The sequence below is a fragment of the Phyllopteryx taeniolatus genome, chromosome 21 (assembly GCF_024500385.1).
Source record: "Phyllopteryx taeniolatus isolate TA_2022b chromosome 21, UOR_Ptae_1.2, whole genome shotgun sequence".
NCBI lineage: Eukaryota > Metazoa > Chordata > Actinopteri > Syngnathiformes > Syngnathidae > Phyllopteryx > Phyllopteryx taeniolatus.
In genome coordinates this window covers 15,460,348-15,488,260 of record NC_084522.1, presented here as the reverse complement: position 1 = coordinate 15,488,260, position 27,913 = coordinate 15,460,348, and the positions used below count along the sequence as shown (strand labels likewise).

Genomic DNA, 27,913 nt, shown 5'->3' with positions numbered 1-27,913 from the left:
AACTTTATCGCGAGAGGTGGGATACCTCCTGGCAAATTGAACATATAGACAAACAACCATTCACACGCAACAATCTCACCTCAGGACAGCTTCGTCTATAATGTATGTATCGAACATGCACGGTTTTGGAATGTGGGAGGAAAACTGAATACTTTGACTGCAGAACGGCTCGCTCACAGATGCATTTTCAGAAATGGGCAAGTGATTAAGGTGATTACTTCAAACAACAATGACCTGGGGGCAAACAGACTGGGCCGAGCCACAGACACTCAAAAGGGGAAAAATGCCATTCTCGAGGGTCTGGAGGGGGCAAAGGTCGGGATGGGAATTGGCATGAATTTAGCGATTCCAATTCCGTTATCAGTACTGCTTATCAACCCTAGTCTGATAAATTCAAATTGCAGGAGGGAGGGAAATAATACAACATTTATGATATCATTTATGTCATTAACTCATATGTTAATATGTTTTATAATCATACAAAATATTTTTATGCAGTGTCAGTCCAAAGTGTGAATGTTTTTAGGTCCGGTTCAAAATTTTCTTTTTCCCATGCTTTCTCGAACATTTCCACTTTTAAATTATCTTTCTTGCATTGTACGCTGTTTTAGTTGTATTGTGTTTATAAGCAGTTTTTTGTTTGTTTGTTTTAAAATCGTTTTATCATTTTAAGCACATTGAGTTACCCTGTGTATGAAATGTGCTATATAAATAAATGTGCTTTGCTTTGCTTAGTGCTGTGCGGTATGGAAAAAAAATTATGTATGGATATATATCCCACTATAAGTAATTTCAACGATATATCCCGATATAGTATTTTTTTCCTTGAAAATACATGAAATAATCAGCAATTTTCTCTGATCTTTTCTGCATTTATTTATAAGACACACGTTTTATATTTTTTTTAAATAATAATAATAATAATAAATAAAAATACAATAAAACACATATGTCCAGTGAAAAAATGCAAACATTCAAAAACACAACAACTGAGTACATTCCTTGAAATCTGAGAGTAGAACCAATTTTAGATTCCGCTCTGACTTTCAGCAGTCATATCAACTCAATCACGAAATCAAACCGCCTTCTACCAGCTGAAGAACAGATCCAGAGTAAAGGCTTGCATGTTCCAAGCAGACCAGAAGCTACCGTCTTGGACGCTAACCCACCCATAAAAAAAAAATATATATAAAATAGCAGATAGCAAAGCAAATTTATTTATATAGCGCATTTCAGACACAAGGTGACTCAATATGCATTACATGATTAAAAGCATTTAAAAACAAAGAAAAAAAACAGCTTATTCACTTTTAAAACAAAGATGGAAAAAACGTACAATTAAAACAGCATACAGGGCAAGAAATATAATTTAAAAGTGGAAATGCTCTAAAAAGCATGAGAACAAAGAAGAGTTTTTAACCTGGATTTTAAAAAATTCACACTTGGGCCTGACGTCACTTTTGTTGGCGACTTATTCCATTTGTGTGCAGCATAATAGCTAAATGCTGCTTCACCTTGTTTCCTTTGGACTGTGCGCCACTATTTGACCTGAGACTGTAGATCTCAGAGCCCCACTGGGTTTATATTCCATTTGCATTTCTTTCATGTATTCAGGACCTAAACCGTTTAGTGATTTATAAACCAGTAGCAGAACTTTAAAAACTATTCTAAAGATGACTGGGAGCCAGTGTAAAGACTTTAGAATTGGAGTAATATGCTCTGGCCTCTTTGTTCTGGTCAGAACCTGAACTGCAGCATTCTGAAGGAGCTGCAGTTGTTTAATGCTCTTTTGTGGGAGTCCATTCAGAAGACCATTACAATAGTCAAGTATACTGGAGATAAAAGCATGGATGAGCTTCTCCTGGTCTGCTTGGCACATGGAAGCCTTCACTCTGGATATGTTCTTCAGATGGTAGAAGGCGCTTTTAGTATTTGATTTGATATGACTGATGAAAGCCAGGTCAGAGTCAGAATCAGTACACCAAGGTTTCGGACTTGGTCTTTGGTTTTTAAAAAGAGTGACTCCAGGTATTTACACGCAGCAATCCTCTTTTCTTTATTGCCAAAAACAATTATCTCAGTTGTGTTGTGGTTTAATTGAAGAACATTTTGGCTCATCCACTTTTTTATCTGTTTAGACAGTGACACAACACCTCAATTGAACTGTAGTCATCTGGAGACACTGCTAGGTATAACTGTGTGTCATCTGCATAGCTATGATACTCAAAATTAAATTTCTGAAGAATTTGACCCAAGGGTAGCATATGCAGGCTGAACAGGAGGGGTCCAAGAACTGACACTTGATGGTGTCACAGGGCGCAGATGACCCCTTATAGCAGGTTATATCATACGGTAGACATTTTTAAAAGGAATGTCATACAGTACACACAGTAAAATGTTTGAACAGACTCTCCTATATTGTACACCATCCAGCAAAACCTTCTTGAGGACGAAACCAAAGAATGTCATAGGTAAGGATTTTCTGAGCTCAGGTCGCTGTCTGGGCTCTCATCATCAGTCATTGTTCTTGGTGAGCTCGCTGAGCATTGTAGTCCCTCAATACCCGAAATCTCTGCCGGCAACAATATCCCCTTTCTGACATTCTTTAGTTCTCTTTCAAGTGCTTCTGCCCCCTGTTGGCCACACTTAACACGCTTCCACTTCATCCTCCTGTTCTGGAACCACACCTTCACCTGAGGGAATTGCAAATAAAGTCAGGTCTAGTCAATTCAGTTGTATTTACTTTGGGCTAAATCACAAGGTGATCTCAATGCTTTTTACATGAGCAGGTCTAGGACCATGCTCTTCAAAAAACGAATTTAACTTCACATGACCGACTGGGCGTCACGGTGGACGACTGGTTAGCACATCTGCCTCACAGTTCTGAGGACCAGGGTTCAAATCCTGGCCTCACCTGTGTCGCATTTGCATGTTCTACCCGTGCCTGAGTGGGTTTTCTCCGGGTACTCCGGTTTCCTCCCACATCCCCAAAACATGCATGCAAGGAAAACTGTCACATGGTTTGTGTAGGGCGACCATCTGCCTTGACCAGTTGGGTTGAGATGGAGGGGAAAAAAGGATATATATACAGGTGTATGTACTGTATATATATTTTTTTTAACAGAGGACAACATACTGTATACTGTATGTAGTTCAGTTGTTCAGAAAGAAAGAAAGAAAGAAAGAAAGAAAGAAAAAAAAGGTTAGTAAGGTACAATATACTGTAGATAGGGATGAGAGCTTATAATTGTAAAAGTGGCTGTGATGTTATTATAAGCAACTGAAGTGTACCATCAACTGGACTATTGCGGACTAGTTACACCAGCTAACAAAACATTATAGCCCACCAGTGTCAGTTTCATGCCAGAGCAGACCTGTGCATTGCTCATCTTTGGCAACGAAGATAGCCTAGCTTCCATTTCTGGTCCATCCCCAGGCCCTCAAAGCTCCAGCGGTGCAGGTCATCAATTGCTTGCTTGGTCTCCGTAGAAGGTGGTTGTGATGGTGTCACAGGCTAGATTAGTTCCCTCAGTTTACCCATCCTTCCAATGTTCTTTACCATGAATACTTTTCAGGGTCATACCATTGGCTGGAGCCTATCACAACTGGAGGAGAGATTTGCAGTGGAGGGCCGGTTAATTTGTACTCAACTCTTTCCAGGGGTGATCGACACTGAATAGCCCCTCCCACCACACACCGGTAGCCTTTCCCAGTCTACATAAAGTTTAAATCCGACTCCTATGTATAATTTTGTTATTGTTGTCAAATAGCATTGTTAGGCTGTTGCTTATTTTTCCGTCGGGTCTCTCTTTTCTCTCTGTCTGTTGCCTCTCAAACCTCCTTCTGTCGAATTCCATTTCCAATAGAATATCCATCTTAATACAACAGCAGTATAACATATGTATATAATCTGAAAAAAATGGAAAAGGCAGACTACAACAGGGCGACTGCGAATGGGACATTGAGTGGGATTTCGTCCTATACGTCATGAAATTTGAACCACTACAATAATAAAATGTCAAGGCTTGTGCATTTGCATTCACTGACTCCCATCAAAATGAGAAATTATTTTAATAGATTTGCACATGTTCCTGTGTTTCTAACGCCTCACAACTAATTGAAATAAACAGGTACCGTACTTGTCGTTCCGTGAGGTCGAGGTTGACTGCTATTTCATAGCGTCTCAGTCTGGTCAAATAGTTGTGGTGAGCAAATTCGGACTCCAGTTCCCGAATCTGTTCTTTTGAGAAGGCTGTGCGTTCCTTTCTGGGCTTGTTGATCATGTCTGACTTATAGCCCCCGTCTTGGGACTCTGAAATGAAAAGCAGAACATTTTCCAGTCAGTCTACCAAAGAGTGGGGGAGGAGAGGAAAAAGGGGGTACAGTTATAATAACAAAACACAGGATTTGGAATTTATCCTCACTGTTTTGGTTTTTATCTTATACAGATTATACAGTTTCAATATATCTACACACACACGCACACCTATACGCACACATATATTAGTTATACAGTTATAGAGTTGCTGTGTGTGTTTTTACAGACAAATGTTGTTGACTAGGTCTAGTTTATTTCTACCTACAGTTGCACTCCAAATTATTCAACCGCCATTGTAAATTATATTTGCAATGTTTCCAAACAGTCTTTGGCAAATAACTAAAAGACAATAGCTGAACACAATTCATATAACAAATTAGTAATAAGTTATTGAAAGCGGCCATCTATTGAATTTAACATTTGAAAGCACGCTCCTTCAAATTGTTATGTAGTAGGGAGAGATTTTTTAAAAAAAAGTATTGTTAATTACAAATTTTATATTTCCAGCAACATGATTTTGACTGTGGACTGCGGATGAACAATGCTCTTTGGCAAACCACCTCAATTATTTTGTAACACTTATGAACTAATACATATTTTATGACCATAGTGATACAGTAAACAACACAACAAAATATGTTTTCCTTTTTCAAGTTACCGTATTTAAAAAAAAGCTCAATTCCTATAGTTATAAATACTGTAGCTTGTTAAGCATTTGCAATAAATAAAGAGTGAAATCTGAGCTGTTTGACCCTCAGGGATCATCTTTACATTTTGAATACCGTATTTCCTCAAACAGTTGCCTCTGCCCAGATTGAAGTTCCAAAATTAATCGTGGGGCTTCCTCGTCCACTTCAACAAATAAGCCCCAGCCATTGTCCAAAATCTCTTAGTATGCTGAATTATTCAGAGCTCCTATCACTGGAACTAAGGGGCCAATATTTTGGACAATTGCATGCTCCCAATCTTGTGGGTACAGTTTGGGAATGGCCCCTTCCTGTTCCAACATAACTGTGCACCAGTGCACAAAGCAAGGCCCATAAAGACATGGATGAGAGAGCTCGGCGTGGATGAACTTGACTGGCCAATACAGAGTCCTGACCTCAACCAAAGAGAACAACTTTGGATGAGTTTGAGCAGAGACTGAAACCCAGGCCCTTTCATCCAACATAAGCATGTGACCTCACAAACGCGCACCTGAAAGAAAGGCCAGAAATTCCCATAAACACACCCCTAAACATTGTGGAAATCCTTCCTAAAAGAGTTGAAGATGTAACAACTGCAAAGGGTGGGCTGGTGTCATATTAAGCACGGAAAAATGGATGGTTGGATTTAAGAATGGGTTGTAATTTAAGTTCATATGTGAGTCAAGGCAGGTGAGCAATAAATTAATTAATTGTACTGATAAGTATTTGAATTATTGGCAGTTGCTATTCATCAAAATGTCATAGTTTTAAGAAAAGAAATGTTAGAAATATCCATCCATCCATTGTCTTCCGCTTATCTGAGGTCGGGTCGCGGGGGCAGCAGTCCCTTTCGGCTTAGCTCCTTCTTTACCACAACGGACCGATACAAAGTCCGCATCACTGCAGACGGTGCACTGATCCGCCTGTCTCATCCCCGACCTGGAGAGGGCACTCCACCCTTTTACGACTAAGGACCATGGTCTCAGATTTAGAGGTGCTGATTCTCATCCCAGCCGCTTCAAACTCGGCTGCGAACCGCTCCAATGAGAGTTGAAGATCACGGCCTGATGAAGCCAACAGAACCACATCATCTGCAAAAATCAGAGATGCAATACTGAGGCCACCAAACCAGACCTCCTCTATGCCTCGGCTGCGCCGAGAAATTCTGTCCATAAAAGTTATGACAAAGGGCAGCCTTGGCGGAGTCCAATCCTCACTGCAAACGAGTCCGACTGACAGCCGGCAATGCGGACCAAACTCTGACTCCGGTCGTACAGGGACCGAATAGCCCGTATCAGGTGGTTCGGTACCCCATAATCCCGAAGCATCCACCACAGGACTCCACGAGGGACACGGTCGGACGCCTTCTCCAAGTCCACAAAACACATGTAGACTGGTTGGGCGACTCCCATGCACCCTCGCGGACACTGACGAGGGTGAAGAGCTGGTCCACTGTTCCACGGCCAGGACAGCTCCTGCTGAATCTGAGATTCAACTTCCGACGGACCCTCTTCTCCAGCACCCCTGAATAGACCTTACCAGGGAGGCTGAGGAGTGTGATCCCCCTGTAGTTGGAACACATCCTCCGGTCCCCCTTCTTAAAAAGGAGGACCACCAGCCCAGTCTGCCAATCCTGAGGCACTGTCCCCGATGTCCACGCGATGTTGCACAGGCATGTCAACCAGGACAGCCCCACAACATCCAGAGCCTTTAGGAACTCCGGGCGAATCTCATCCACCCCCGGGGCCTTGCCACCGAGGAGCTTTTTAAACACCTCGGTGACCTCAACCCCAGAGATAGGAGAACCCGCCTCAGATACCCCAGACTCTGCTTCCTCATGGGAAGGCGTGTCGGTGGAATTGAGGAGGTCTTTGAAATATTCCACAGTCCAAAAAGGCCCAATAGGACTCCTTCTTCAGCTTGATGGCATCCCTGATGTCCACCAACGGGTTCGGGGATTGCCGCCACACCTTACAGCCACACCTCTGGTCGGCCGCCTCGGCAATAGAGGCGCGGAACATGGTCCACTCGGACTCAATGTCCCCCGCCTCCCCCGGAACATGAGCAAAGTTCTGTCGGAGGTGGGAGTTGAAACTCCTTCTGACAGGGGATTCTGCCAGACGTTCCCAGCAGACCCTCACAATACGTTTGGGCCTGCCACGTCGGACCGGCATCTTCCCCCACCATTGGAGCCAACTCACCACCAGGTGGTGATCAGTTGACTGCTCCGCACCTCTCTTCACCCGAGTGTCCAAGACATGCGGCCGCAAGTCCGATGACAAGACCACAAAGTCGATCATCGAACTGCGACCGAGGGTGTCCTGGTGCCAAGTGCACCTGTGGACACCCTTATGCTTGAACATGGTGTTTGGTATGGACAATCCTTGATGAGCAGAGAAGTCCAATAACAGAACACCACTCGGGTACTGATCAGGGGGGCCGTTCCTCCCAATCACTCCATTCCAAGTCTCACTGTCACCCCCAGCAGAAAGACGGCGTCCCCAGCACCCCCTCTAAGGACTCCAAAAAGGGTGGGTACTCTGAACTGCTGTTTGGTGCATAGGCATAAATAACAGTCAGGAGCCGTCCCCCCCACCCGAAGGCGGAGGGAGGCTACCCTCTCGTCCACCGGGGTGAACCCCAACGTACAGGCGCTGAGCCGGGGGGCCATAAGTATACCCATACCTGCTCGACACCTATCACCATGGGCAACTCCAGAGTGGAAAAGAGTCCAACCCCTCTCAAGAGGACTGGTACCAGAGCCCAAGCCGTGTGTGGAAGCAAGCCCGACTATATCTAGTCTGAACTTCTCGACCTCACACACCAGCTCGGGCTCCTTCCCTGGCAAAGAGGTGACATTCCATGTCCCTAGACCCAGCTTCTGTAGCCGGGGATCGGATCGCCAAGGACCCCGCCTTCGGCCACTGCCAAGTTCAGACTGCACCCGACCCCTATGGCCCCTCCCACAGGTGGTGAGCCCATGGGAAGATGTTAGAAACAAATATTTTTCTAACTTTTAATGCCATCCATCCATTTTCTGAGCCGCCTATCCTCACAAGGGTCGCGGGAGTGCTGGAGCGTATCCCAGCTATCATCGGGCAGGAGGCGGGGCACATACTGAACTGGTTGCCAGCCAATCGCAGGGCACATAGAAACAAACAACCATTCACACTCACAGTCATGCCTCCGGGTAATTTAGAGTCTCCAATTAATGCATGTTTTTTGGGATGTGGGAGGAAACCGGAGTGCCCGGAGAAAACCGTGATGCAAGAAGAAGAAGAAGAAGAAGAAGAATCATCTTTTATTGTCATGAACATGCATGCATGCACACGAAATTTGTTCTCTGCATTTAACCCATCACAGTGAACACATACACATGTTAGTGGAACACACTGGAGCAGGGGGCAGCTGAAGCGCCCGGGGAGCATTTCGGGGTATCAGTGTCTTGCTCAAGGACACCACAGCCGTGAGTCCGGGGGATGTTGGCGGATGGTCCAGTCGGGGTTTTGAACCTAGGTCCCCCACGGTGGCAGGCGATGATCTTAACCATTGGGCCACGGCTGCCCAAATGCAAGTGCATTTTCAGTGGGCCAGCACCATTTGGTGTCAATAAGGAATGCCTTTACGATGAATGCCTAAAATTTTAAATCATCAATAACTTTTTTGAAAATTGGACTTTAAGCATGGCTATTTCAGCATGGGAGACACATACCCATATAAAACAAAAGCAGCATCAAAAATGTGCAAAATTTAATGTTTTGGGTTTTTTTCAGGCGGCACGGTGGGCGACTGGTTAGAGCGTCAGCCTCACAGTTCTAAGGACCCGGGTTCAAATCCGGCCCCGCCTGTGTGGAGTTTGCATGTTCTCCCCGTGCCTGCGTGGGTTTTCTCCGGGCAATCCGGTTTCCTCCCACATCCCAAAAACATGCATGAATTGGAGACTCTAAATTGCCCGTAGGCGTGACTGTGAGTGCGAATGGTTGTTTGTTCCTATGTGCCCTGTGATTGGCTGGCAACCAGTTCTGGGTGTACCCCGCCTCCTGCCCGATGACAGTTGGGATAGGCTCCAGCACGCCCGCGACCCTAGTGAGGAGAAGCGGCTCAGAAAATGGATGGGTTTTTTTCAACTGACATTGTCATTATTACCTATGACTATATGAAAATGACCCAAATACTTTTGGTAATATTGTGCATTCCATCTCGTGCTAATCCGTGTTTGTATTTTTAACTATACCCGGAAAATGTTTCTGCCTGTATTAATCAAAAAATGTGTTTCAGACCACATGACCATGGAAATAAGTAAAGGGCACTGTAATATGGGCATAAATAAAAATCAGTTGGTCTACTTACAGATATGAAGTACAAAAAAAAAAACACAAAAAAAAAAGTACTTCCCATAACACTTTGGCTTCAGCGCCAAAGAAGTTAGGTTCAAAAATTGGATGTGGTTTTCGGCTGCTGGCAGCTTCCTCATTTTTTTTCCAGAGGTTCAGTCAACAAAATGTCTCTCCCAGGGAATCAGAAAATTCTCCACATGGCAATATTTCCAAAACCGCTTGTCAGTGTAGCTAATTGATTTAAAGACAAAATTGTGAAATCTTCCTGGATATGGCCTTTTTAGTCTTTTTTGTACTTTTCATTGATTTATTTTTATGTGTTCAAAATACAAAGTACGGTGGCCTGGAAGTGCGAACCAATAGAACAAATTCCATCCATTTTCAACACCGCTTATCCTGGTCAGGGTCACGGGGCGCTGGAGCCTATCCCAGCTGCCTTCGGGCGAAAGGCGGACTACACCCTGAACTGGTCGCCAGTCAGTCGCAGGGTACATATAGACACGGACAACCACCCGCACTCACATTCACACTATCACTGAGAAATTATGAAACAAATTTACATTTCAGAAAACAAATTCACAAAGGCCCAAAAATTTCAGAAAACAAATTCACAAAAACCAAAACACTTTTGCATTTCAGAAAACGCATTAACAAAAGCAGAAACATTTTTACAAAAGACGAAAAAAGTTACAATTGAGACAACCCGGAAAGGGAACGTCCTATTTCACAGACATTCTTAGAAATCCCACGGCTTTTCTCGGAAAGACCCGCCCTGCTTCAACATGATTGGCTCCATCTCCTACGCAGATGTAACAACTCGTTGTGCGCCAGCCTTAAACACCATAATCCTAAACTTAACTCATCCTAAACTACCTTAACCCCAACCCTAGTCCTAACTCTAACCATAATAAACTTCTTTGTTTTACATTTTATATTTGGGATGGACATCTCATTACATCTGCGTAGCCTAGCCTTCCCGCGATGCAGGAGCCAATCATGTTGAAGTGGGGCGGGTCTTGCCAAGAAAGGCCGTGGGATTTCTAAGAATGTCTGTGAAATGGGACGTTCCCTTTCCGGGTTTGTCTCAGTTGTAATTTGTTAACAAAAACCTCCCAGAATGAGGTTTTATTTCTCTGTTAACTAACCTGCGCTTGTTTTGTTTTTTTTTAACCTACTGACTGTTTGGACTAACCAACTATATACTCTGTGGACACAATGAACACAAACTACAGTATATAGGATTGTAACTATTTTTAAACAAGCTCATGTTCAATTACTTGGGTTTAAATAAACATTGACTCCACTGTTAATAGTGTGGCTGTAAATAAAAAAGTTGATCAACTTTATCTTTTTCTTCTTACAAGAGATAAACCAAATGAACTCAAATCATGAATAAAACTGTTTCATTCAAACTATTGTCTTCAATTCTAGGCACAAAGAGTTTTCACGTTCTTTTGTCATAACTTTGTTTTTCTGTATATCCTACTGACAAAAATATCCACAACACATACATCAATATTATAATTGAAATACATGCATTCAACCGTATTTCAACAAAAACATTTTCTTCAGGTCTGCGCCTTGGCTCAGGCGGAAGCTTAAAATGGCATTCTATTTTGAAAAGGAAAAATAAGGAACTTCAAATCAATAATTCTCTCATCTAAATAGACAATGTTATGCAGTAGAGCCAAACATCTGTTCATCTCAAAAGATGATTTGAAGAATCCAACGTTTATATTTTTAAGGGAAAGTGAAGAAGATTGATAACAAAAGTAGAAAAACATTCCTAATTTAAGTGGGATGGAAAAAGTGTGGATTTCTTAAATTTCTGCATAAATTGGTCATAAAATGTGGTCTGGTCTGATCTGGTCTTCATCTAAATCACAAGAATCAACAAACAGTCTGCTTAGACGAATACTACACAAGCAATTATGTTTTCATATTTTGATTCAAAATAACATGTAAACATTCACAGGACAGGGAGGAAAAAGTAAGTGAACCTTGAGGCTGCGGATTCTCCAACAGCTAATTAGAGTGTGGTGTGAGCCAACCTGGAGTCCAATCAATGAAACAAGATTGGAGGTGTCGTTTAAAGGTGCTCTGGCCAATAGAAACAACAGTTTAGAAGTGTCTCATCAAAAAGCATAGCCTACTGTGGTACCATGCTTCCTCAAAAGAGCTCTAAGAAGGCCTACAATTAAGAATTGTTGACTTGTATAAAGCTGGAAAAGGTTACAAAAGTATCTCTACAAGTCTTAACGTTCATCGGTTCACGGTTAGACAATCTGTCGATAAATGGAGAAAGTTCAGCACTATTGCTTCTCTTCAAATGAGTGGCCATCCCGTAAAGATGACTGGAAGAGCACAGTGCAGAATGCTGAATAAGGTTAAAAAAACAAACAAAACCTAGATTCTCAGCTGAAGACCGACAAAAATCACTGGCACATGCCAATATCTCTGACAAATACAACCATACATACAACATAAAACAAGAATGGGGTTCTTGGGAGACCAAGGAGGATGCTATTACTGTCTAAAAAAAAAAACATTGCTGCACGTTTGAAGTTTGCTAAAGACCGCTTGGGTATTTCACAGCACTGCTGGCAAAATATTCTGTGGACAAATGAAATCAAAGTTGAATTGTTTGCGAGGTAGACAAAACACAATGTGGCAGAGCACACCAACATCAAAACCTTACCCCAACTGCGAAGCAGAGTGGAGGCAGCGTCGTGGCATGGGCGTGCTTTGATACCTCAGGGCCTGGACAGCTTGCTAACATCAATGGAAAAATTAATTCACAAGTTCATCAATATATTTTTCGGAATAACTTGTGGCCATCTGTCCAACAGTTGAAGCTCAAAAGAGGATGGATGTTGCAACAGGACAATGATCCAAAAACACAGAAGCAAATCAACAACACTCAAAGCCCTGACCTCAACCCGATTGAGATGCTGGGGTATGACCTCAAGAGAGCTATTCACACGTCATCCCTGTAATCTTGCTGCAACAGTTTTGTCAAGAGGAATGGTCCAAAATTCGTCCTGATCATTGTGCACGTCTGATCTGCAACTACCGGAAATGTTTGGTTGTGGTTATTGCTGCCACAGGAGGCTCAACCAAGAGTTCACTTACCTTTTCCTCCCTGTACTGTGAGTGTTTACATGTTATGCGCTACAGAAATATGAAAAAAAAACATTTTGTGTGGTATTATTTTAATGAAACCGTTTATTGTTGTGATTTAGATGAAGATCTGGCCATATTTTATGATCAATTTATGCAGAAATGTAAGATAGTGAAGGGGTTCAACATACTTTTTCCTCTCACTGTATATGACAGATAACCTTATCGCATTCTTGCCCAAACCTTCATTCTTACCTTTGGGAGTCATTCTGTCAGCTTCCTCCGATGACAGACTCTTTTGGCTGTACTCCTCACAGGATGTTGCCGTAGGTTCCCCACTGGGTTTGGTACCACACACATTTAGATCCCCGGAGCACAATTCCGAAGCGGGGTTCTCGAGTGGTGGCAAACTGGTACTTTTCGGAGCGCTAGGAGAGGGAATCTGCTGAGAGATGTGCCACGGGTCATTTTCTTGCTGAGGGGGGAAGGACTGGTGCTGCTGCTGGTGAGGTTGGACCTGCTGAGCTGTATCATCAAGAATGTCATTGTCCTCTCCTCTATGGTAGCCACAGGGAGGTGAGAAGTTACTGTGGCTGAGTAGAGGCAACTGCGTAATGGCAGGAAGCAGGTCCTGAGCGGGTGTGTGAGGGCTGCGGAGATAATCAAAAAGGGAGTGATCCATGGCCGGGGCACGCCACCAAACCCTCACTCCAGCCTGTTAAGAGGAAACCAGCCACTCCAGACAAGTAAGAAATAAGAAATCAGGGATGACGGCTGCCTTTGCAGATCTCCAGATCCCCCTAATTCCCAACAAAATCCAGTTACAGGGTGGCAGATTATGGCTCTGAAAAATGAAGGCTAAGCCTGACAAACTAAACAAGTAAACAGAGGCCGAAGAGGCTCACTGATGAAAGCAAGGAAGGTCAATACCACTTAAGCAGAAGTTGTGCTGGAAAGAAGCGGGAGAGGAGGTGGCCGAGGAGAATGCTACATGCAAGTTGTAACCTGAGATGGAGGCTGGGTCATTGCCTCACTGTAACTGACCCTAGTTATTTAACAATGCACAATAAATGCAAACCACGCTCTCTCAAAAGACAATTTGATTTCACCATTCAGGACCTCACATGGAGATGTGATGCTTTCTAATGTATGTGATGCACAACTTGCTAGCAACTCCGCTTCCTCCTTAAAACCTTTTCCTCCTAATAATTTTGACGACTTGCAACTCAAATATCCACCTATACCTCAGTTAGATGCCTAAAAGTAGGGGTGTCAAACTCAATTACTCAACTCTAGAACACTAAATTGTAGGTCAAACAGAATTAACATTTGTTGTACAGTCGAGTTGACCATGCGTTAACCAGAAATATTCCATTTGAAGACAGCAACTGTGATCAGACTGCATTCTTTATGTGGCTAATTTTCTCTTCAGGGACATCACGGGAGTAATTGTTGGTTGATTGCATAGCTATTGGTTTTCAATAAACCTGTGTGCAGTGAAGAATTCTTCGGGAACCTTTCCAGAAGAATATGGCACCCTCTTTTGGCAATTGGAAACAACATCAGCGTGACGTCAAAATTAATCGTGGTTAATCTTAATGGCAACGAAAAAAAAGAAACATAATCCAATATTTAATGTAGCTCGTGAGGTCCAATACGTTGTGGGACTACTGTATGTCACTAAACGCAACACTCGCAGTGAACACATTGATATATGAGTGATATTCTTACAAACAACGCGATATTTACCAGAAACGTTGCAAAAGTCACGCTTTTTTAAGCAACAGACTAAATGGCGCTGTGCTAAAATAAAATAACATAAAAATATTTTTCACAAGTTTGTTTGTTTTTAAAAAACCATCAATTTCGGTGCTGTTTGTCCAGGGTACAAGACGGGTCAGCAACCAGTCGCAGGGCTCCATTCGTAGCCAAGCAGTAAAATCAACCAATCAAAACCAAGGAAATTAGGTCGCTCTTGAATTTCTACCCATAATGCACTTCAATAGCCTTTGCATCGTTCCAATAAACTTATATATTGACAATAACTCCACTATTGTATGCATTTTTATTATTATGTATCATTTGTAATACTAATATTTTTATACATTTTAAAATAAAAACAATTTTATTTTGCCATCGTTGCGACACCATGATAGAGAAACGTATTACTCTCACACATATGTGAAACGATCAAAACGAAACGATAAAAGGGCTTCAACAACGTTAGTGTTTCGAACAGCAACCTTCATTGGGCGCTGTTCGCGGAATCTAAATCAAGAGATTTCGGAAGCACAATTTTTAGAACTGGGAAAGCTGGTAACCGACTGTTCCAGTGTCCCGCAAAATGTTGTTCACATAAAAAACAAATACATTCTCAAACTGATTGTGCTGGCCTTTCTGCACAGTCGTTTGACTCGTAGCACACTATTGGGATTGGCTACACTTTTAACATGTTGTCAAATTGACGTCATGTTTATTAATTAATATCAAACCAGAACACTCGAGATGTATAGCCGCTAACAACAAAAATATCAATCCGCTGAACAATAAAATAATAGTTTTACACTCCCTACATCACCCACCACAATGCTGGAGGTCAACTTTTCATTTCTCACCCTCAGTAGGCCATTTAAGCGTTTGGTTGATCCAGCGTAAAAACTGTGCTAAACAAATCATGCTGTGGCGACCCATCGTGGGACAAGCCGAAAGTTGCAACAAGTTAGCTGCACTGAGTGTACATTTTGAAAAAAGAAAAGTTTCATCTATTATCATACACCAGTGTTTTGTAAGACAACAAATGTGGTGACACAATGTACCAATGATTACTTTTTGGTGTTCTTTGTGTACCGTAATCGCAAAATATTTCGCTTCATTTTTTTTTATAGGGAAAGAAATATACTTAAAATTCATAAAAGTGGCCGATTTGGGAATTACTAAAGGTATGTAGTAATGTGATTTCATTTGAAATAAGTTCGAATGTGCAGCACATTTACCTAGTAGTGAGCCTGCCTGCCTCAGGGTCTTGGGTTCAAATCTCAGCTCAGGCCTTCCAGCGTGACGTTTTTTTTTTTTTAGGGTACTCCAGCTTCCTCCCACATTCCAAACACATGCATGTTAGGTTAGTTGAAGACTCTAAATTGTCCTTATGTGTGAATGATGGTCTGAATTGACATTTGTCTTATATGTGCTGTGCAAAATTGGCTGACAACCAGTCTAGTGTGCCAAGTCAGTAGGGACTGGGTCCAGCTCACTTATATATACACACATGCCTCCCATTTTACTGTTGTGTAAGAGCAGCATTTTTTTTTATTACATTATGTTCACAATGACAAATCTCATTTGCTATCAATTTCCATCATTTGTGGGACAGTGAGAATATTTTGTAGTATAGTGCGACATAGAAAATATAAATTCTAAAAGAAAACGAGGTTTTCTAACAACTCTGTAAGGGAGAACCCATTTATGTTGAGCAACTGTACCCTTGAGGAAAGCACCAAAATCCCCTCAAAATTACATTCAACATTCTTTTGAACAACAGCTGGAACGCAAAAACAGAATCTCAATTTGAGATTTAATGCGCACAAAAGAAACAAAACAAATACAAATGTTAGTACTTCATTTCTCTTTTTTTCCCTCTTGGGTGGGTCTGAGTTGGAAGGTCTACATACAAAATAATTTTAACATGACGCTTAGATTTGGTGGCCAAAAACCTTAAATGCAAAATACCGGTAAATACAAATGAAGAATTGAAAAAGCATTGTCATTTGTACTAACAAAATTGTGTGCCCCACAAGTTTATGAACAAAAACTACAAAATATTGCCTTTGTTCTAAGAAAGGTCCACACTGTCAAAAGCCTTTACATAAAACCACATGAAGCAACTGCATCCAGTTTTAGTAGCAAAGTGGATCTGGTATGCTTTCCACCAGTTGGTCCTGTTCTGATGAGAACTCTGCTGATCGCCACGGACAGTCAATTAAAGCATCATACAGTTCTTCGCTGTTCTCTATGAACCTCTTGTTTGTTTCCACCACATCCAGCTCCGCTGATGGATCTGAAACACAGACAGTTGCCTAATGAAGCACACCCTTTTCTCATTTCAATGTGATTAAATAGCTTTGAGTGCCAATGAGCAATTGTGTTCATAAAGTGCCAGCATCAATCTGCACACAAACCTTCAAGTCCATCATCTTGAAGGTCCATTTCCTAATTAAAACAAAGTCAAACATGATGCCAAAATTGCTATTGACAAAAAATATGAACGTCGGATAAAAAAATGGAATAAGGGCTTACCAGTGATTGGGCATACTGTGAGTAATCATACTGTGGATAGTTGTAGCCGTACCCTGCTGCAGTCTGATCGTAACCCCAGGAGGAGTAATAGTTGGGATACGCCTGCTGCTGGTACTGGCTGTAGTGGTCATAGGTTGGCGTGTAAGAGGTGCTTGACGGCCATGTTTTGGTTTCAGGCTGCAGTGGTCTGTTCCTTAGGCTGCAAACGAAGAAAAATACATTGGTAGAGTTTCTGGGACATTTTGGCAACAGGTCTCAGTCGTTTCAATTGTTAAATACTAGCGTGTGCTTACATGTTGAAAAATGACTTAAATACAATGTTAAAACGATCAAAGTTCACAGGGACCTACTAAAATATTCCCACTGTCCCCTTCAATTTTTTTTTTATTGTAACGGCAAGGTCAAATCCTTTGTTTTTGTTATATACTGAAGAAATTTGGGTTTCCGATCAAAAGATGAGACAAAAGTTCAGAATTGCAGATTTTATTTCTTGGTATTTTCATCTAGATGTGTTAAACAACTCAGGACAGAGCACTTTTTGTTTGAAGCAACCCATTTTTCACGTGAGCAAAATTATTGGAACACACATCATTAAATTAATTTAAAGTGAACAATATTAATATTTGGTGGCATAACCCTGACTTGCAATAACTGCATCAAGCCTGTGACCCATTGACTTAAGCAGACTGTTGCATTCTTCATTTGAAATGCTTTTCCAGGCCTCTTTTCAGTTTTTTTTTGTTTCTAGGGGTTTCTCCCTTCAGTTTCCTCTTCAGGAGGTAAAATGCATGCTCTATTGGGTTAAGGTCCGGTGATTGACTTGGCCAGTCTAAGACCTTTCACTTTTTCCCCATGATGAAGTCCTTTGTTGTGTTGGCAGTGTGTTTTGGGTCACTGTCTTGTTGCATGATGAAGCTTCTCCCGATTAGTTTGGATGCATTTTTCTGTAAATTGCCAGACAAATGGTTTTGTAGACTACAGAATTCTGCTGCTACTATTGTGTGTTACATAATCAATAAAGACTAGTGAGCCTGTTCCAGAAGCAGCCATGCAAGTCCAAGCCATGACATTACTTCCACCATGCTTCACAGGGGAGCTCGTGTGTTTTAGATCATAAGCAGATCCTTTCTTTCTCCATACTTTGGTTTTCCCATCACTTTGGTAGAGGTTACTCGTCTCATTAGTCCATAAAACTTTGTTCCAAAACCTTTGTGGCTCATCTCTGTACTTCTTTGCAAACTACAATCTGACCTCCCGAATCTTTTTGCTGATGAGTGGTTTGCATCTTGTGGTATAGCCAGTATATTTCTTCTCTCCAAGTCTTTTTCAAAAAGTGGATTGTGATAGCTTCACCCCTGCCCCGTGGAGGTTGGCAGTGATGTCACTGACTGTTGTCTGTGGGTGTTTCTTCACAGCTCTCACAATGTTTCTGTCATCAACTGTTGTTGATAATCTTGGCCGACCTGTTCGATGTCTGTTGCTCAGTACACCATTCCAAATTGTTGTATTGGCTATAACCAATGTTTGTGCAACAGCTCTGACAGATTTTCCCGCTTCTCTCAGCTTCAAAATGGTTTGCTTTTCTCCCATAAACAGCTCTCTGGTCTTCATGTTTGCTTAACAGCGAATTCAGTTTTCACAAGTGAAACCCAAGCCAAAAACAAGCACGATCTAATGTTTAAGCAATCAATCGAAAAGGCAACACCTGAGCAACTAGAAATACCCATCATTCACATGTTCCAATACTGTGGCCCACTTAAACACAGACATGCAAATACCAAAGGCATGAAAAAGGTGACAAAAAAAACAAAAACAAAAAAAAACATTGTAGGGGCATCTGGGGAGATCCCCCGGGCCCCCGCACAGAATCTTTTTAATTTTAACATAAATTAAGCAATCTGGAAGACTCTGAAGAGTATCCATCCATCCATTTTCAAAGCCGCTTCTTCTCACTAGGGTCGCGGGCGTGCTGGATCCTATCCCAGCTATCATCGGGCAGGAGGCGGGGTACACCCTGAACTGGTTGCCAGCCAATCGCAGTGTACATAGAAACAAACAACCATTCACACTCACATTCACACCCAAGGGCAATTCAGAGTTGTCAATTAACCTACCATGTATGTTTTTGGGATGTGGGAGGAAACCGCAGTGCCCGGAGAAAACTCACGCAGGCACGGGGAGAACATGCAAATTCCACACAGGCGGGGCCGGGGATTGAGCCCCGGTCCTCAGAACTGTGAGGCAGACGCTCTAAACAGTCACCACCGTGCCGCCACTCTGAAGAATACAATAAGGCAAAAAAATAATAATAATAATAATAATTATTCATGCAGAAAAACTTATTTACACCGCTCAAGTACATGTTGATGTACAAATGTAAGATTAAAATTAAATTAGCAGAATTTCTTTGCTTTTTTGTTTTGGCCTTCAACTAGGCCCATCTCCATCTGCGCCTGATGCCTGCTTCAAGCTGTGCCACATGAATAGCATCCTCCTCTTTATGCATGCTCATTTTGGAAAAGAACTGACTAAAATAATTGTCTGTTTCACTTCATTTTTCACCCCTCCGGCTGGCCAAGCGGAATGTAGCTCTGGTGGTCGCTAAAGCAAAAACCCAGGCATGGGAGGAGTTCGGTGAGGCCATGGAGAAAGACTTCCGGACGGCTTCGAGGAAATTCTGGTCCACCATCCGACGTCTCAGGAAAGGAAAGCAGTGCACCACCAACACTGTGTATAGTGGGGATGGGGCGCTGTTGACCTCGACTCGGGACATTGTGAGTCGGTGGGGAGAATACTTCGAAGACCTCCTCAATTCCACCGACACGCCTTCCCATGAGGAACCAGAGTGTGGGTTCTCTGAGGCGGGCTCTCCTATCTCTGGGGTTGAGGTCACAGAGGTAGTTAAAAAGCTCCTCGGTGGCAGGGCCCCGGGGGTGGATGAGATTCGCCCGGAGTTCCTCAAGGCTCTGGATGTTGTGGGGCTGTCCTGGTTGACACGCCTCTGCAACATCGCGTGGACATCGGGGACAGTGCCTCTGGATTGGCAGACTGGGGTGGTGGTCCCCCTTTTTAAGATGGGGGACCGGAGGGTGTGTTCCAACTACAGGGGGATCACACTGCTCAGCCTCCCTGGTAAGGTCTATACAGGGGTGCTGGAGAGGAGGGTCCGTCGGGAAGTCGAATCTCAGATTCAGGAGGAGCAGTGTGGTTTTCGTCCTGGCCGTGGAACAGTGGACCAGTTCTACACCCTCGGCAGGGTCCTCGAGGGTGCATGGGAGTTTGCCCAACCAGTCTACATGTGTTTTGTGGACTTGGAGAAGGCGTTCGACCGTGTCCCTCGGGGAGTCCTGTGGAGAGTGCTTCGGGAGTATGGGTTACCGAACCCCCTGATGCGGGCTGTTCGGTCCCTGTACGACCGGAGTCAAGAGTTTGATCCGCATATCCGGCAGTAAGTCGGACTCGTTCCCGGTGAGGGTTGGACTCCGCCAAGGCTGCCCTTTGTCGCCGATTCTGTTCATAACTTTTATGGACAGAATTTCTAGGCGCAGCCGAGGCGTAGAGGGGGTCCAGTTTGGTGGCCTCAGTATTGCATCTCTGCTTTTTGCAGATGATGTGGTTCTGTTGGCTTCATCAAGCCGTGACCTCCAACTCTCATTGGAGCAGTTCGCAGCAGAGTGTGAAGCGGCTGGGATGAGAATCAGCACCTCCAAATCTGAGACCATGGTCCTCAGTCGGAAAAGTGTGGCATGCCTTCTCCAGGTCGGGGATGAGATCCTGCCCCAAGTGGAGGAATTCAAGTATCTTGGGATCTTGTTCACGAGTGAGGGAAGAATGGAACGGGAGATCGACAGGCGGATCGGTGCAGCGTCTGCAGTGATGCGGACTTTGTATCGGTCCGTTGTGGTAAAGAAAGAGCTAAGCCGAAAGGCGAAGCTCTCAATTTACCGGTCGATCTTCGTTCCTACCCTCACCTATGGTCATGAGCTGTGGGTCGTGACCGAAAGAACAAGATCCCGGATACAAGCGGCCGTAATGAGTTTCCTCCGCTCTCCCTGAGAGATAGGGTGAGAAGCTCCGTCATCCGGGAGGATCTCAGAGTAGAGCCGCTGCTCCTCCGCATTGAGAGGAGCCAGATGAGGTGGCTGGGGCATCTGATTCGGATGCCTCCCCGACGCCTTCCTGGTGAGGTGTTCCGGGCATGTCCCACCGGGAGGAGACCCCGGGGACGACCCAGGACACGCTGGAGAGACTACATCCTTCGGCTGGCCTGGGAACGCCTCGGGATCCCCCCGGAAGAGCTGGATGAAGTGGCTGGGGAGAGGGAAGTCTGGGCGTCCCTGCTGAAGCTACTGCCCCTGCGACCCGACCCAGATAAGCGGTAGAAAATGGATGGATGGACTCCATTTTTCACTATTACCAACTTGAAAGGCTAATCCCAAATGCCTCCTCCAGGAAAATATTAAGTACAATATTTTACTGTTTTTATTGCCCATTTCTAAAATTGAAGTTAGTTCATTCTGTGTTTTGACATAATCCCCTAACATCGACCCGTCGCTGAATACATTTAACATTAACATCCATCCATTTTCTTTTACTGCCTATCCCCACTCGGGTCACGGGCTGCTGGAGCCTATCCCAGCTATCTTCGGGCGGGAGGCGGGGTACACCCTGAACCGGTCGCCAGACAATCGCAGGGCACATAGAAACAACCAACCAGTCGCACTCACATTCAAACCTACGGGCAATTTAGAGTCTTCAATCAACCTACCGCGCATGTTTTTGGGATGTGGGAGGAAACCGGAGTGCCCGGAGAACACCCACCCATGCACGATGAGAACATGCAAACTCCACACAGGCGGGGCCGGCGGGGATTTGAACTCCGGTCCTCAGAACTGTGAGGCAGATGTGCTAACCAGTCGACCACCGTGCCGTCCGTTTCACTTCCTTTTTCACTATTACCAACTTCAAAGGCTAAACCCAAATGCATCCTCCAGGACTATATTAAGTACCGTATTTTCACGAGCATAAGGCGCACTTAAAAGTCTTACATTTTCTCCAAAATGGACGGGGCGCCTTATAATGCGGCAAGCCTTGTGTGCGCGCCGAGTTCCAAAATCTGTAAATGTTGTGTGACTTTGATGAGCGCTCCGCTTGACTGACTGGGAGCATTTCCTGCTGACACGCTGCTTACATAGAGGAAAGGCGGACGTGACTGAGGACAGCATGGCTAGATGGACAAGGAGAAAATGAGAGAGTGGCTGAGTGAGGTGTCCGTAAAGAGACCGGATGGTTTTTTCCACGCGTCACCGTCCCTGTTGATCTGTGACTCCATGCGCACCCATCTCACAGCCGCTGTGAAAAACCAAGTGCAGCAAATGAACTCGGAGCTTGCCATCATTCCGGGAGGCTTGACGAAGGAATTCCAACCGCTGGACATCGGTGTAAACAGGGCGTTCAAAGTGAATTTGCGAGCGGCGTGGGAGCGATGGATGACTGATGGCGAACACAGCTTTACTAAGACGAGGAGGCAGCGCCGGGTGAATTACGCCACCATATGTGAATGGATTGTGGATGCCTGGGCTAAGGTATCAGCTTTGACTGTTGTCCGAGCTTTCGCGAAAGCCACAGACATAATCCCCTAACATCGGCCCGTCGCTTAATACATTTAACATTAACATCCGTAAATTAATTAGATAATTGTAGGCGCGTTTCCTAACTAATACAAGATGTACTAGCGGATCAACTCTTGTCGCCGATCTTACGTGTGCGTCACGGTTCCGCTGGGACCACAACCTCAACACGAAAATGCAAAAAAACAGCACAACAAACTGGCTGATCTGATGAGGAAAAAATGTTGCTTAAACATAAGAGTAGCATTAGAGGATGTCCGCTCCAGAGGTGGGTAGAGTAGCCAAATATTGTACTCAAGTAAGAGTACTGTTACTTGACGATAATGTGACTCAAGTAAAAGTAAAAAGTAGTAGTGCTTATTTCATTGAATTCATTTATGAAATTTGTACTGGCCAGCGTCTGAAGCGTCATGGTGACTCGACGGTGAAACAGCGTCGTGCTGCCCCCATCGGATGCTGGATTTTAAAAAAATACCCGGAACGATCAGTGTTACAGGCGTAATGAATTAGCGTACAAAATACGGACGATCCATAACATTTGAGAGCTCTGTATGACCAACACAATATTATATTTTTATTTTTGAACATATTTTATTTTGCTTCCACAGCCTATTTGTTAGAATTAATTAAATACTGCATGAGTTGAAATAACACTATTTATAATAAAAGCAGGGTTATGTTTTTAACTGCTGCATTTGATCATTGTTGTGTTTTGCTACAAATTAAATCAAACTTTTCCCTTTTTAAGAATGTAAAAGTTTGAATGCCGAATAATAACAACAATCTGCACATAGTACTTTGTTCCACTTGTCACACGACTTGTTGCAGACTTTATGCATATCAGTTTTTAGTTCCAGTACGACGTCATGCAAATAGCCCCAAAACAAACTTACTTGTTAGCTGCTAAGCTTAGTCGCAGAGGTTTACCACCAAGTCCCACAGCTCCCTGACACTCATCCAGTGCTCGCTTCTGCAGGCGCTCGTCTGGGAACTGAACAAAGCCGCAACCCCTACGGAAAAACATGTAATGTCTCAATTTCAATGGACATTAGTTTAGATTTAGATTCGGAAAAATAGAATTACAACTCAGTGCAAGGCAATAATAGTCACAATAGTCTTAATAGTAGTCATAGATCTGGATTAATCTCCATAGGTCACGTGTATGTTTTGTGACACCACCCCCCGACCAAAAAAAAAAAAAAAACACCTCTGTGAAGCACTATTTATATTTTAAACAAGGCAACACATCTCAGCAGCTGCAAAACTAATTTTACTTTTGTTCAAACATGTTGAACTGTTAATTTTATCAAGCTGGAACATAGCGTAATTTCTTGTGTATTATGCGCACCCCCCCAAAAATGTAAAAAAAAATAAATGGTGCGCATTATACATGGTTATAGGGGGAAATGGGGGGGTGGGGGGTGGAACTGTCCCATTTCATAAATGTATGCCGCCACCTAGAGGTTATGAAAAAGCGGTACACGTTCATTTCAATATGCCACCGCGACCTAGAGGTTATGAGAAAGGTGTACACTTTCATTCTAATATGCCAGCGCCACCTAGAGGCTATGAAAAAGGTGTAGCCTACACTTTCATTCCAATATGACAGGGGTACGTATGACTGCATATGTACAGTTGTGCTCCTAAGTTTACATACCCTGGCAGAATTTTTTTATTTATTTATTTTTTAAATACCACTGATGACTGAACAACAACCATCATTAATTTCTATATGGTTATGTTTTGTTTGATGATGATGCTTTTCTGAAAAGCTTGACAGTTTAATTTGAATCCTATTAAAATTAAACTGGCCCTTCATGTTTTCTTTAAAGAAATGTACCCATCTTACAAATACTGCCCGGGTTATCAAACATATGAGCACAACTGTGTGTTTTCTCATTTACTAAATAAAAGCAGGGCTGTGAATTTCAAAACAAGAGCAAGTAAATAAAAAGGAAGTATTACATGTTCAAATAAAGTGTTTAACTTCAGAATAATTATTTTAAAAAACTAACAAAATACAGATAATACTTCATATTTTGATTATATGGGTAGAAGCAACATCCTGCATTGTAAAAATGCATCATACATAGGTAGAAGTGTTTTCCAGAATTTTGAGGTAAACTTTGGGGGTGCGTATTATACATGGCTGTGCATTACACACGAGAAATTACGGTAATTATAATTTCCTTTGATATCCTCTACTGCATAATATTTAGATTGAATAAAAATGATTAAATAAGGATTCCACAATGATTCCACTGCAATGATGTTTCAGGTTTTTCCCATGGTATTGTTTCAACATCAGCACCGAGTTACTGTATTCCGGTATAGTATAGAAATCATAATTGTGGTATTGTGACACCACCCCCATGGAATTGAGCACTTTTTACACTATGTTTCAGAAGATAAATTTGCAGAAACATAATTAACCTAGTTGACGACAATGTTTAATATTTTTAATGACTATTTTTAATAGGATAGCTTCAGAAATGTAGACGTTGGAATAGGCTCACTTTTTACTATTCTCTAATAGTACAACTTTTTTCTATATTATTGACGTTTTCTCCCTTTTATTAAAACAACTTTATTCTGAAAACATTGATAAAAATTCTCTACAATTTATGCTTTTCAGTGTGGGCCTAATATATAGTATATATATATAGTTAGTTTACTATGTCCTCCAGTTCTATTGGTTATCGCTACATAGAGCAGCGACGTTGACAAAACGTAGGCCTGGTACACACATAAAGACAATCAGCATGTTTTTGTGCTGATTTTGCCCTTTCCCGACCAAGCACGTCAAACACCAGACAACTGTAAATCTTATAAGATTATCCTATAAGATTGTCCTTAGGTTTGATGTGTGTTAAGAGTGGATTAATCCCGATTTGAGGGTCCGAAACAGGTCGGAGCAGACAATCTTAAATAATGAACGTGTTCAATATTTACGACGAAAAGTCTGTGTGGGGGAGAGCCGACTTCTCCCAAGTCATGACACTGTGAATTATGAACAACGGAATATAGCCAGTCAGGAAGTGCCATGACTCAACAAAAGGAAATGACTGTAAATAAAAATAAACGTCTTACCCGATGTCGTTTTTGGCATGATGGCATGAAGTAAAAGCAAGCAAAGCAAGTTGTTTTATTGTGGACAATGCCATTTTATAAAGTTCCAGCAACCTTTGGGAACGTCCGGGCAACATTGGCGCAAAGCTAGAAGGGCTTCTTCAGTTTTGTGATATCACGTGTGATCACGTGTGATTTGGAGTTCGGCGTTTGAACAGAATCTTTGGGTGTGTGGTGTTCAGGGTTTACATTATCGGAGCACACCACACACAATACGACCAAAACTGTTAAATGCCAGATTTTTTTATCGTTATATGTGTGGGGTCTGTCAAAGATAAAAAAAAAAATAATAATAAAATAAAAAAAAAATCTTTGATTTGAAAAGTCTTTATGAGTGTACCAGGCCTTACTTGGAGTTTCCCATGCTGTCCAGCACTACTTTTCCTCCCCGACAGGAAGGGAAGCGATTGTAGAAGAACTCATACAGCATTCCATCGTCTACCTCTGGGGTAAGATCGCCCACAAACAAAGAGTACATCTGACTACAAAAGATGAAAAGGGGTTGGTTATGACAACACACAATATGTCAACATAAAAATAAGTCTGATAGTTGGCCTCATGTGGTCCTCTGTCACTTTCAAGTTACAGTTGAAATCCTACTTCTTCATTTCATCTCACCCAGTTTCTTGTTTCCCAAATGTGGCTCGGTTTAACTTGAATCTTGTCGGCTGTAGGAAATAATGAAATATGTCACCCGACCAGAAATTAATATACTCCCCTACAATTCTTCATACCGGACTGGATCCTGGTAGGGATTTCCCATTGATTTTACGAAGACACCTCTCAGCTGTTGCCTCATCCGCCATCTCCACAAAACAATACCCCAGAGCGCTGCTTGACGACGGCGCACTGTTAAAAGTAAAATTATATTCAAAAGGTATGACAACAACAACAACAACAAAAACTATGCAAAGCTAAGACTCTCACCCTGTTATCTTGCTGCGTATGATCCGGACACTGACCGCCTGCTCACCCATGGTAGAGAAAGCTCTGGTGATGAACTTCTCGTCCATATAGGAGTCCAGCTACAGTGCAGCATAGAAACAGTATTCACATAATGAGCAATTAAATGATGAGGTCACATTATCACAATGCGGATGCTTTTAGGTAAAGACACGGCACAATGCCAAATATGTTTTTGTGTAAGCTTAGGTCTGTATTTGTTCAGCTTGCTTTGTGTTTATCATTTGGATTTATTAACGTAACGATGTGAACCAATGTGGCCAGAAAGAGAGGAGGAGAAAACTGATAACAATTATAAAGACCAGTGACTGACTGAAAATAGCACGTATTTTCAATTTGCAGCATTTAAGTTGGTGGGCCATATTTCAAGGGGTCCCAAATCTCTGAATGTGGTTGCAGTTTCTAACAGTAGTGGTGGCGGTGTCGGTGTAGAAGTTTCTAAAATGTCGGTAACCCCATGAATCTAGTTAATTCAGTAGCCGTGTTGCGAATTTCATTACATTAAATTTTAGTGTTTTACATTAAACACTGTAAAACCACGTAGCTTAAGCTGTTTTATTGGGAACATATTGTTAATGACTATTACGTGAAAGCAGCACGCAATTGTGATACGTTGAGGCAAAAAAAAACGAGTAGACAAAACAATTCACAACGCTATCGTTAAGACTGTCAAGTATTTTTATTTTATTTTTACGCCAGAGTGAGGTCAAGTTAGAAAGTAAACAGTTCAAACAGTTAGCTTTTGCTAACAAATTTATTGTGAGACCCAGTCAACAACGTACGAAGATTAGCTAACATGCCCGCCATGCTGCTTTTCAACTTTTATCACAATATAAAAAGTAGCAATGATCTTACGTTCCCCATCCACAATGTACTCATGGTGCCGTCGACAATGTAGAGTTTCGAAAAGGAATTTATGAGGCAAAGCAAGTTCGAAGAAATAAAGGAACTGGCATCCACATGCTAATAAGAAGAGGCAGACGCGCTAGCTGACTGTACGAGATGACGTCACCGGGAAAGGAAGTACGTTACGCGTCACTCGGGCCAGACTGAAAGAAAAAGTACCACGAGAATAGATTGTAGTTTTACGAGAATAAAGTCGTGATTTTACGAAAATAATGAGGTAAAGGGTCGTAATAATACGATACAGTAGTATGGTCGAAAGCCATCAAAGAACCCCCACCCCCTTTCCCCAGGAAATAGACCAAAAGATTACATAAACACCTCAAAGGCCTGCTACAGATAATACTTTGATGTCGATGTATGTTCATTATTTTTTTTTAAACAAATACTGAAAAACTTCAGCAACCACGTTGCTCATTTTTTATGCAGCCAACAATTATGCAATTATGTCCTTTCTCTCCATTCCGCCACGTATTTTTTATTTATGTATTTGTTTGGTAATTTCAGACACCACCAATATTTTTGTAAAACGTT

General features: G+C 42.5%; 2 protein-coding genes and 1 non-coding gene across 4 annotated transcripts; 1 reads left to right on the top strand and 2 right to left on the bottom strand.

Moving 5' to 3' along the window:
* Nucleotides 1-957: 957 nt before the first annotated feature.
* LOC133471464 (homeobox protein MOX-2-like) lies at nucleotides 958-13,566 on the bottom strand. The gene is made up of 3 exons (XM_061761025.1): nucleotides 12,717-13,566; nucleotides 4,140-4,312; nucleotides 958-2,693 (listed from the first exon to the last, which is right to left on the bottom strand). The coding sequence occupies exons 1-3, from the start codon at nucleotides 13,141-13,143 to the stop codon at nucleotides 2,466-2,468; spliced, it is 828 nt and encodes a 275-aa protein (XP_061617009.1). The 5' UTR covers nucleotides 13,144-13,566; the 3' UTR covers nucleotides 958-2,465.
* Nucleotides 13,567-14,665: 1,099 nt separating this feature from the next.
* On the top strand, nucleotides 14,666-14,801 carry LOC133471554 (U11 spliceosomal RNA). Its single transcript, XR_009786253.1, has one exon. It is a non-coding gene; the product is annotated as a U11 spliceosomal RNA (small nuclear RNA).
* A 935-nt stretch (nucleotides 14,802-15,736) lies between these two features.
* On the bottom strand, nucleotides 15,737-27,526 carry LOC133471137 (tRNA selenocysteine 1-associated protein 1-like). 2 transcript variants are annotated; one of them, XM_061760376.1, is made up of 9 exons: nucleotides 27,332-27,522; nucleotides 26,441-26,538; nucleotides 26,248-26,362; nucleotides 26,132-26,181; nucleotides 25,864-25,995; nucleotides 23,278-23,394; nucleotides 16,755-16,953; nucleotides 16,637-16,667; nucleotides 15,737-16,515 (listed from the first exon to the last, which is right to left on the bottom strand). In XM_061760376.1, exons 1-9 carry the CDS (start codon nucleotides 27,353-27,355, stop codon nucleotides 16,355-16,357), a joined length of 927 nt encoding a protein of 308 aa, XP_061616360.1. In that variant the 5' UTR covers nucleotides 27,356-27,522; the 3' UTR covers nucleotides 15,737-16,354. The 2 variants fall into 2 exon arrangements, with proteins under 2 accessions (XP_061616360.1, XP_061616361.1); XM_061760377.1 differs by lacking the exon at nucleotides 25,864-25,995 and having other exon boundaries at nucleotides 27,332-27,526.
* Nucleotides 27,527-27,913: the final 387 nt, after the last annotated feature.